Raw genomic sequence first — 12,086 nt, forward strand, 5'->3', positions numbered from 1 at the left:
AATTGCATTTTCATAATAAAGCATTCTATTACGTCAAAAATTTCACAGCGTTTATTATATTTATCGTGAATGCTCGAATAATTCCGTTATATTCTCTTTCGTTCTAATTTCAGATATCGGCAATATAATCTGTCTTTCGATCGCTGATTGTCTGCAAGCGTGAAACGAATAGATAGTGGTACATTTTTTAATCTCGTGTGACGCAAGGTCCGTCGTATCATCTCGCAAGCATAATCGAAAGTCATCATCGATGATTCAGACACCTTTGTCGTGTCTTTGTCTACGGCCTACCGTTTCTCTGAATGTCACTCAGGTACTGTTCCTCGAATCTAGTTCAGAAACAGCTTGAACGTTTCTATTGATTTTCACATCAGGTAACGGATGATACCATTCAAAAAGCGAAGGAGCTAGCTAAGAAGTTACAACCATTATTTACTAAATATTATAAGTATTTGGTCAGGTCAAAGTTAGGAAAGCCAGGTAAAAGTTTAGAAGACTTGAGGCTTTGTTCGCATTGTAAAGCTCTTTATGCTTTAGTAGGCTTAAAAGCGATAAAAAATTCAAGATCTGGCTGGCCCAAAATAAAAGGAATAAATAATCAACCGTGTCAATATGCTACTTTTTGACTATGTCAATGGATAATATGCTCAGTGCTGATCCTCTATTGAATGATTTTGTGTTATTTCTGAAGAGTCAAAATGTGGAATCAAAACATTCAACTAAGAATCTTGATTGAAAAAAAATTAACTTTATATAAATTTGCACCTCATTATTATGGACCTGTATTTTTTTAGCCTTCTTTTATTTATATTTATTATAATAATAGAAAACTAATAGAAAAAATATTTATACGAATAGTGTAAGACATTTATATATATATATAATCATTTAGATAAAATAATTTTGGACATCTTGTAATATTTTTTAAATATTTTATCAAGTATTTTTAGTATCTTTGACCTATTTCTCCTAGAAAATTTTTAGAGATACTTTTATGCTACTTTTGACAAATATTAATTTATTGAAATTCAACTTTAGCTTATTGGAGTCGCTTTTTTACTATTTAAATTTTTGTAAAATTTTATTAAGTTGTGCACTCACAAGACTTAACACTTAATTATAATCGCATTCTCTATATAAAATTATTTGTATTTTATAGACTTAAATCATATAAATTATAAAAATCAAATTTTGGAGATCATAAGAAATGTAAAAAAACGAATATTTTTAATACCTTGCATACAGAAAAGGCGATTTTGTTGAAGCATCTAAAAATTTATCTGACTTTGTTAAATTATATGCCGAAAGTATCAATTTCTTTCTCCGTAAATCTTTTAAAATCATATAATCGGTAAAAATAAAAATTATATATGCGATAAAATAAATATATAAAATATGAAATGAATTTAAAACAAGCAAAAGAGAAATTTGATATATCGCATATGGAAAATTAAAGTTCTCTTAAGAAAATAAAGGAAATTCGTCTGCTAACATTTTTTCATCGTCATATTTGCTTTAGCATAGGACAGGTTTCAGACGTGTAAATTATTATCACGAGATTGCGAATAATTTACGGAGCCACAGAGTGAAAAGACCAGACACGCGTTTCGTCGCGGCAAATCGCGTTAGATGGATCGATACCCGCGGCCGAAAGCAGACCGGATAGAGATCGTAAAGCGGCGCGTTATTAAGCCCGCGCGCGCGCGCGTGATACCGGATTCAAATCGCCCCGACCCGCACAGAAGTCGTTTGCGGGTTAAGCGAAATCGCGAAAGTACGTAATCGCACGCATAACGGAGGTAGTGTTCGCCGGTCGTCCGCGTACACGATACGCATACGCGTGCCCGCAGGCACGCACGCACGCACGCACGCACGTACGCATCGACTCACACTCGTTTCGCCGGGAGAGCACCGCAACGATAAAAAGCACACGAGCGCATCCGCGGCTTCTCCTTTTTTATCGTCCCCTCTTCCTCGGGATATCACTCGCCCCCTCTATTTCTCTTTCTCTTTCTTCGTCTGCCTCTCCAACGATCGTGTGTGAAGAGCGCGGCGTGTACATACGCGTGCGCGCGCGCGCGCGCGTGCACTCCTCGGCATGGTACGGTCCGCGTGTGCACGTGACGGTTGCAAAAAGAATACAGAACGTTGCATGTGGACGACGTCGCGGACGATGCGGTGTACCTTGACACGGATGGCTCCCTGAATCACCCGGCGGCTAGCAACAAACATCACCTCGCGCTATCAACACACGCCTACCGCCTAACACAGCGCGTGCATACGTGAGTGCGTGCGTAAGTGCGCGCGCGCACTCGCTCGCTCGCTCGCTCGCGCTCGTGCCCGTGTAAAGCGGTTGACGAACGGCCAGGCCGGCGACGTCGATAAGCCCATCATCAGGCTGCCCGGCCTGCCGACGACTTGGTAGGAAATTCCATTTCCTCCGATTCGTGTCGCGGTACGTGATTCCCGGTTGGTTGGTTGACTGGTCGGTCGGTCGGCTGGCAAGCGAGCGAGCGAGCAAGAGAACAATCCGGAGACATTGCCGCGTTGATTGCGCGGCTCTTTCCGCGATTTTAACGCGGTACATGCCACCTAATCAAGTCACTGTCCTCGCTTACACGTATACGAATACAAGTCCATCGAGGACGGATCGATGAATTTGGGATAGATATTTTTCTCGGGAAAAATTTGATAGCCGGTTATTACATTACGCCTCATTTTGTCTTATTTCTTATTTGAATAGCACATTTTTATAATAAAGACATCAACATTTTAGTATAATGAATAAATATCGGATGAAACGGAAATAGTTGGTAAGAATAGACGAAGAGTACGTGAAGATATAATGAGACTTAATCACAAATCGAAGCGCGTGATGAATTAGGCATTACGACCGATAATAATGAATTAAGATGAAGGATGAAGGTGATGGTTTCGAAAAAAGATTAATGAATTCTATTCATGATTCCGTGAGGCGTTGACACTATTAATAGTTAAATACATCACAGTCTTAAGTCTATAATCACCGATACAATGTAGTGCCCTCGCAGTCCCTTCGGACTTATTCGCAGGGAGTAATAAAACCCGCTGGTTCAAAAGGAATGAGAGTTTGGCAAAACCAACCATCGGGCGTGTAAATTCGCCGTAATTTTATCGACCGCGTGGCCATAAATATTTTCTGTTGCACCGTTCTCTTTCTCTCTCGCTACGCCACACCGTTTCGGGGTCGGTAATATCGGACTGTTCTCTCTTGGCTCCGCGAAGGAAAAGATAAAAATAACCGTACAAAGAAAGCACGCTTGCACAGCGGGTGCTAGGGTGGGTATATGGCGATCTCGAGACGTGAGCAGAGAGAAATCTCTCTGTGGCCATGGAGGAGGAAGGACGTGGGGGCGTGGTTCCGAGCCGAGTGCATTACCGCGGAATGCACTTTTGGAACATACCGCGCACCATTTTCGGGATAACGTTTCTCGTGCCTGAAAAGGACCAGGGCGAATCCTTCGGTGTTCGGATGCGGATGGTGTCCTTTCACGGTTTAACCGAACTAAAATCGAGCAAGCGGGCATTAAACGGAACGTATTGCCTCTTATTTCACGCGAGATAGATAATTGTAGAAAATGGAATATCTACGAGGGAAAAAATTATCCAGAGATGATTGACGATCGAGACTGCGGAAACTTAGTTAGGGGACAAAATAGAAGGAAATTGTCAATCTTTCGAACGTATTTTACATTTTTGCTTGGGCTCTATTCTTTCACTTTCCATGTAGACCGTCCCTCCCACGAACTGGAGTCTTTCATAATAACGAAGGATTTCGAAAATGTGCACGAAACGTGTTGTGACGCATTCGAAGGACCTCAGGTCAGATATATTTGGAACGCGCTCTACACCGGCGACAAGCAGGCAAGCAGGCAGGCGGTCTTAAAACGGGGTAAGGTAGACCTACCGTGGGGAAGCTAGAAAGGGGGTGAGAGAAGAGCCAGTCTCCCTTCCTTCTTTCTTTCTTTTTCTTTCTCTGTACTTTTGCCGTCTCGCTCCATCTCCTACCTTTCTTTCTCTCTCTATCTTTCGTAACACTTTTCTCTCCCTCTTCCCTTTTTTCCTCTCCCATTTCCTTTCCAGCTCAGTATAGAGCCCGAACGGGCGCACCGGCGCACCCTTATTGTCGGTTCCAGGCACCAGCATACCTGATCTTATGGGAAATCCATACTAGCCCTTCACTTCGGTGGGAATACGAGGGTTTGCCTCGTACCCTTGGACGAACCTTCCTCTCCCTTCTTCCCCCTCTCTCTTTCTCGCGCCGACTCTACTCTGCCCGAGTCCACAGTGAGACTACACGATCGTGCTGGGACAACCATAACGAGGACATGCTCTCGATGCAAAAAGCGCGGCGCCATTCTGCCTTTCGCGTTGCGCCGCGAACGCCGCGCGCTATAACGATGCCGCTGCGATTAAGCAAGAGGCAATAATTCGGATTTCTATATCTTCCGCTCTCTTTCCTCAAGGGCGCAGTTATTTTAGAGCAGGAGGAAAGAACGTTGCCTCGTTCCTATGCACGAAGAAGCCAATAAAGACGGCAAAAGACGATTAAATATTTAAAATTTTTTTTATTTCTAGACTTTATTTGAATATAAGCAATTGATTTTTATCGCTAATTGTTGCGATTTATTATCTATGTTACTTTTTTTAAATTATAGTTGTAATTATATTCGTGATGCGGAAAAATAATGCTGGTAATCAAGATTAATGTTCGATACAATCGATTATTTAAATATAAAAAATAATCTGTCAGATAGACCTCTGGTAAACATATTGCTCCTACCTTTTACTTAATCGCCTCAATGTGCGTTTCAATTAATTGCAAAAAAAGTAGGGCTGTCAGATATACATCCAGTTGCAGAACGCAAAATCCCAAACGACCTTCGTAATTGGTAATTACCCCCGCTGATTTTGATGACGATTTATTATAACGCTACGTTTAATTGCGATATAATTGTACGTTATATGAAAACACAATTTGTGTTCCGTGGTGTCATTATTCGCCGATGACGTTGTACAATGGCAATATTAATTTCATCGAAACATCATCAAACTCGATGTTCTGTCTCATTAAGATATTCTTAAAAAAAAAAAACCTTAGAAATAGTACAAATATGTAATGGCTATTGTCAAAGCTTTGATGCGATCTTTCTGGCTAAGTATAAAGAGAATCGTTGTAATATATATACAAGTAAATTTATTTTTCTTTGTAAAGAAATCGATTCCAAATTATGAAATAGTTAAGATAACAACTGATGACGAAAGAGCAAGAGAAACGTACATGTTACAAATGAAACAATCAGTATCGATTCGAGAAGTCCCTTTTGATCAACCGTTATGCACTTTAAAGCGTAAAGCGCCTTACGTTCGTCAGGCCTTCGGGCCTTTGCTGGCCTCGCACCGTCCCGTAATTTAGTCCCTTAACGAGAGGAATTGCATGCCTCATTAACGCTCGCTCACAGGATTCCACGTGCCTTTCTCCGCGAATGAGCGAATTCAGGGGCTTTCATCTGATTATATTACATAATATTATACGTCACACATTTACTTATTATATTCATATACAGACAATTACAAAACGGTATTCAATTAGAAAGAATAGACGGAAACTATTTTTACAAAATTACGAATTTCTAATCTCAGACATCGAACGACTAATAATGACAATTACTATATTTATTTCCGTTTTGTTTTATTTATACGAAGGATAATAAAAATGTTTATTTATCGCCTGTCTCTACAGACGCGCGTAAATATATTAACGGTTATTTGGACGGCCAATTTTTCGGCTGTTTCGCCCCCTTCCTCTAAAAAAAAAAAAAAAACGATATCGTATTGGCCATTCAAACATTCAAACGTCACGTATGACAAGCGCAGCGTCGATATAACACGTGAATAATGACAATTGGGCGATCTCTGATTTCGCCCGATAATACATACACATCGCCCGTCCAAGAAGCGTTTAATTGAATAGCCGCTATTCGACGACGAATTATAAACATGATTATTGCGGTGGCTTGTGCGGCGATGTTTCATGCAGTCCCGCAGCCGCGAACATGGAAATGGTCGGGCTAGATTAGCGCGCAAGGGACGAAGGATGCACTTATACTGATTAAAAAAAGAAAAAAGCGGAAATACTTGTCGCCGGAATGCTTTTAACGAATTAATGCCCCCCCTCCGTCCCACCGGCACTTTTGCGATACAATATTTACTTTTGCTCGGTAAGTCGTGTTTGCTCGCGCACGCGTGTGTGTGTGTGTGTGTGTGTGTGTGCGTGTGTGTGTGTGCGTGCGCGAGCGATCCTACGCTGCTTAAATCATTTGTCGCAATTTAATAAAATGAAAAATAAATACAAGCAAAACGCGAACTTTAATTGCGGCGTTAATTATTCGCGCTTACAGAAACTCCATTGCGCCGACTTAGGGGATATATAAGCCACGGGGTTATTACGAATTTCTCCAAAAACTGTTCGCGAGAAGTGTGGCTTAATTAATATCATTAATTAACACCATTCGACACTGTCACTCATTATAAACATTTTGGAAAATATGAAAATTCGCAATTTACACTAGACACTTTTCCTCTCTCGCATAGCTTCCGATTATATCTATGCATTTAAAGTATTTTTGCATTGTATGTACTTACTTTGGTCTCACTTTATCTTGATATTGGAAGTAATTTGCACGAATGAATATTATGAACTTTACTTGATAAAATACACCGGGATACGATTTAGAGGTTCGTCAGACAGATCGACTACGGAAAGAAACGGAATTTGATCATTATGCGAACACGGCGATAAGATGTCGTCGTTGGTCATCGACGAAACATGTGTCACGACTGAAAGAAGAATGATTTGCGTAGCCTAAAGGAAAATAGAAACCGAAAGAACAGAAAGTGGGGAAAAAGGCGGAACGACGACTCCGGGGAGAAACCCGGAGGAAGAGAGATTCCGCTGTGGAAAAATATAACCTGTTGGACCACGAAAGAGCGAGAGCCGTAGATACGCGACGGAGAGAACGAGAGATGCAAGAGAAGTCGGAGAGAAAGAGAGAACCGTGAGCCGTGAGATAGACGGAGATCTCGATGAAGCGAGACAGTTGCGATGAGGGAAGAAGGGGAAAGACGAAGAGAGACGAAAACAGGACGAAACGAATGGAACGCAGAGGAGGATAGAGGGGGAGAGAAAGAGAGAGAGAGAGAGAGAGAGAAAGAGATAAGAGAAGGACGCGCGTGCTGACGTCCCGAACCTGCCTCAACTTCGACTCTCAACTTTCGCAGTTCGATTCCCGATCCGATCGATCTAACTCGTCGGCGGTAGCACAATTGGTATTTACACTGCTTTCATTCCCCGGCATAATAACGTTAATGTGTACTATTTTTCCGCACGCCCTCCTTCGCCTACCTCTACTTTCCGTAATCTACTGTAATCTGAAGCTTAACGAGACAACAAACATGCCCTAGAGGGATAACGTCTATTTTTTGAAATTCCGAAGGAATACAATTCATCACGGATTTTCCGTTCTACCTGATACATCACGGAATGTACGACAGTAAAGTTCTCCTCTCTCTCTCTCTCTCTCTCTCTCTCCGCGTCTCTATGCCCGTTTAAATACCTGCTCGCATTTCATACTTCACGCTAGCAGTACAGAAATATTATTATTGGTGTAAGATGAAGAACGCAACCTGTTGGACTTGTTTGGCATTTGATAGCACGAGAATCCTGGAAAATTGAGAGACAACTTTCAGGAAATAAAATTATTTACCGTGTATCTTGTCCCCGACGTTCTACTTTTAACGAGAGTTCGCTCACTGATTAAAAAATTATCGATACCGCTCGATTTCAACTTTGCGAAGAGGAATAACTTCCTTCCACGACCTTATCCGTTGTACGCGAAAGTGGCATTTGGCGTAAATATGAGGTGAAAATTGGACAGCGCACATTTAACATAAATACACGATGAAAATGGAAACAGAGGCATGAGTAGCGACGTGAAAGGGAATATAATTCGGACGATGTCATCGGGAGCAATTTACGCTACGCCGAACACGTCGATCGATAAATTAACGAGACATATTCGATACGTTCGCATTTTTATCGAAGTTGCGTCTCGCGAAACCATGTTTCGACGGTTGTTATATTATCACTTTGAAAATCGCATAGATGCGGATATTTGAAAAATTGTTAGAAGGCGCACTGCCGTTATAATTCGTTTCAGCGACGAACGCTTCGGTCCCTTTTTGCACCGATTTTATTTTTATCGGCCGATAAACGCGCGGTTTTTAATCACGCTCGCGATACGAACGAAGATTAACGCCGAGGAAGGATGACACGCGTGTTCCGGATTTTTTAACACCTCGATACCTTTGTATTATTGCCCGCTTTGTTCCACTTTTTTTCCACATTTTATTTAATAACAGGTTTTTTTCTTCCTTGACTTACAGAGGTAAACGCCACTAAAATTGATATAAGAAATCTGCCAATTTCTTTCTCGATCTTACCATCCCTAGATCTATTATTGTAATATGCATCATATCATATAAAATATTTTATGCGATACATTTTATGATTCGAAATTATCAATATAAAATATTTTTTGAACTTTATATTTACTTATGAAATTGTACCTGTCTATACTTGAAATACCAGCGTAGATCATAAACGTTTACGTGCGTTTTGGGTGAGAGGAAAGATAAAAGATGAAGATCAAATGATGTATATTATAGCTGTTAATTGAAGGCGACGCGATGATACCACAGGCGAGCACGTGCGCGAATCGAGAGCGCCTCTGTGCACGAATACGCCGTCCGGGGATTATCTTTCGCGTAGATATACGTTTGTCTAATCTGGCTGGCGGTTGCTGCGACCGGCGACGAGAAAAAAAAGTCGTGAGATAAGTGAACGATCCGACCGAGTTCGTCATTGACGAGCGAATTGCGCGATTCGCCCCGGACGTGTGTGTCATCGAGGTTCACGGATGATCGTCCGTCGATACTCCGCGATGATTCCGAAGAAGTAGAAATTATTTACTTATGATACGCTAGTGCGAACTTAAAGAGGCGATCGCTGACCTCTCCACGCGTGTGTCAAACGTGTAGCGGCATTATCGACATGCATATAACCACGTTTCAGAAGTAATAAAAGCGAATACATACGCGAATATATCAACACACATATATATAAATTAGACGAATTCATTGGTTTAACAATTTTCACGTTGCGCTATCTTTATTTGTTTCCATTAATTAATATTACGCAATGTAATGGATACCAATACGCCCGACTTTAATTAATAAATAACAGATTCCTTGCGACGGATCTGCGGGAAAGGTCTTCGAACTTAATATTTCCTGTAGTTGTAATCGCAATTAAATTAATTATAGAATTGCCAGCGAATATAACAGATCGATAACTGTAATATCATCGCGACGAGCGTTTAAGAGTTTCCACTAATAATTGAATTACCGTTTTACAAACGGAATTCTGCTTTTTTCTCGTAGGCGAGGATCCCGTCCGCGTCGTTGCGCAAGTATAATTAGGCGAGCCGAGGGCTGCTGGTGCGAAAGTCGTGGAGAAGTAAGTAACCGCGCGACGTGTCGCGAGCGTAATTTGGCGCGCGTAATGCCGGGCTCTGCGCGAACGGCACGAGAACAATTTTTCGAACTCTGCGGCGCACTTCGCCGCACCTCATCGTGTCGTCGTCGGCGCCGCGCCGCGCCGCGCCGCCGCCGCTGCCGCCGCCGCATGGGATTTACACAACTCTTTCAATTAAAACTTTTTCGCAGTTTATCTTTCCGCGCGCGCCGAAAAAAAATTAGGTTTCACGCGCACGGTAACGAGTAGTTACGTAACGGAGCGCGCGAGCTTTCGCCGGAAAAAAATTCATCGTCACGTTCAGCGAGAGGGGAGAGGAGGGGACGAGAGATAGATAGAGAGACAGACAGAGAGAGAGAGAGAGAGAGAGAGAGAGAGAAGGGGTGAGGGGATGAATGTAACGTTTGTGAAATAAATTGGTACGTCGTCAAGGTTAACACAATAAATTGACTGCTTGCTACCTGTGCGAGCGTATTCTCCCTTTATCTCTCTGTTAATGTATTTAGGAGAACTCTAAAGGGGACCTTGAACCTGCCGATTTATTGTTTCGCCGATAGTCCAAAGTTCCCCCGTCGTTATTTTCCCGAATCCGTCGAGCCGCCTCGCCGTTCACGCGGCGTAACGCGAGAACGGGAACAAATACCGATATATCACGTGGCGACACAGGTGTGCGCGTACGTGTGGTGTATGCATGTGTATGCAGCACGCGCGCGTGTCGTATGCACGTTGCATGTACGTGTGTACGTGTACTCACCTTGTGGTGCTGCATGATGGCAGTGGCCTTTCGCTTGGCGGACATATTCAGTTCTCCGGGGTGCCCTCTCTGCCCCCCTCGGCGGAGCGGGAAATATCTGCCTGGCCGGTCTCTATCCGACTGTCCGTCCGCCTCTGTCCTCCTGTCTCCTGCTGTCTCTCTGTCCTTCGCTCTTCCGCCTGTTTTTCCCTCCTACTGGCGAGCCATAAGCGTCAACCCGAAGGCACAGCGACGATCACGAGGGATACAAAGGCGGGGGAGAGGGAAGAAGTGACGCGGGGGTTGACAATGAACGATAGGCGAGCGCACGCGGTGACGAGTGCTCCTGTTCTCTTTCTCCCGTTCTTCCTTCTACGTTGCCTCCTTTCGTCGCTTCCGCTCGACGATTTCCTCGGCGGCACGCGGAGCGAGCGGTAAAAAGAATGAGGTGTTCTTTCCGGAGCGACCGGCACGTCGCGAGTAAACTTTCTCGGAGCGAGTTTTGTGTCTCTCTCTCTCTCTGTTTTGTTCCTTTATGTCGCACGCGCGCGCGCCCGCGCACTCCGTCCCACCTCGCGCTTCGTGCGAACTTTAAGCTGTCACCCCGCCGCGCACACCGCGCACACGGCACACAGCGGCGCCACGAAAGTTGTCCGCGCGACAAAACCTCCCGCGCAGTTGGTTGTCACGGTAGCAGGTGTCGGCGCCGCGCGAGATTAAAACAGGCGTCGCGCGCAACCGGAATGACCGGAAGAGTATCCGTGCACTTGGAAAACGAAACTAGCTCGCTCTCCTCCGTACGTTAGATCCCGGGGGTTCTTTCTTCCTTCCTTCGCTCCTTCCGTCTCCTTCACGCGGGGTCTTCTCAGCTGTCTTTATCGCTGTCTCTCTCCCTCCCGTGTATCGACGTCACGACGCGATAATCGCGCCCGAAACAAGTCCCACAAAGTATCAGTCATTAAACCGGTAAAACGGTTTCACGATCAGCTGGTGATTCGCGTTCCGAACTTCGGAGCATTCCGCTCGGACAGACGTTGACCGATTTTCCAACTTCAGTTCGACGATTTGTCTCTTTTTTTTGCGCACCACAGTCAATGAGCTTTAAAGTTTAAACGGACGATCCACGTTTTCGGGGATCAAAATGACGCACGTCTGTTGTGACAGGAAAAAGGGCTCTCGCACTGGTAGGCGCCGACTCTCGTCTGGTTTTTCCGAGAGATCGTTTGTTCGGAAAAAAGATCCGTTCGCGCAGCAATCGTTGCCTGCTTGCACGCTCGTTTCCTGTGTGTCGTTCGCAGCGGGAGTCGTTGGGAGACTGCTGCTCCGGGGCTCGCTGCTTTGTTCACAGAACGTCCTCGCGTAACGAGCGCTCACGGCAAACTAGCAACTGGCGACTCGACGACGACGACCTCCTCCCCTTCTCGCACCGCGGCACCGCCGCCTCCACATGCTCCCCTCCCCGATGTCCTCACCCCAGCTCCACGGTAGAGAGAGCCTCATACCGCTACCAACGCTTCACCCATACCCCACTCTCTCTCACTCGCCGTCAACTCAGTCTCCCTCTCCCTACCTACCTTCCGTCGGTTCTCTCGCTCTCCCGCGCACAACCCCTCATCCCAGTCCTCCGACGACCCGCACCGCTCTCTCACTCCCCAGCGGCCCTCTTCGAGCGCGTCAACCCCCCTCGGTTCCTCGTTCCCTCTTGCCTCGTCGTGGCCA

The 12,086-nt window shown here is 44.5% G+C and overlaps 1 protein-coding gene across 4 annotated transcripts in view; it reads right to left on the reverse strand.

Moving 5' to 3' along the window:
• LOC105839275 (nucleolar protein 4-like) overlaps positions 1–11,770 on the reverse strand; it is a 66,155-nt gene extending 54,385 nt beyond the window's left edge. For 2 of the 4 annotated variants that reach the window (XM_012685459.3, XM_036294054.1), the window contains exon 1: positions 10,389–11,769. In XM_012685459.3, coding sequence (XP_012540913.1) covers positions 10,389–10,433 — 45 coding nt within the window. In that variant the 5' untranslated portion in view covers positions 10,434–11,769. Of the gene's footprint in view, positions 1–10,388 lie in introns of all 4 variants that reach the window. The other 2 variants (XM_036294053.1, XM_012685460.3) reach the window with 2 other exon arrangements.
• Between the last annotated feature and the right edge of the window lie 316 nt (positions 11,771–12,086).

Source organism: Monomorium pharaonis, chromosome 11 (assembly GCF_013373865.1).
Source record: "Monomorium pharaonis isolate MP-MQ-018 chromosome 11, ASM1337386v2, whole genome shotgun sequence".
Taxonomy (NCBI): Eukaryota; Metazoa; Arthropoda; class Insecta; order Hymenoptera; family Formicidae; genus Monomorium; species Monomorium pharaonis.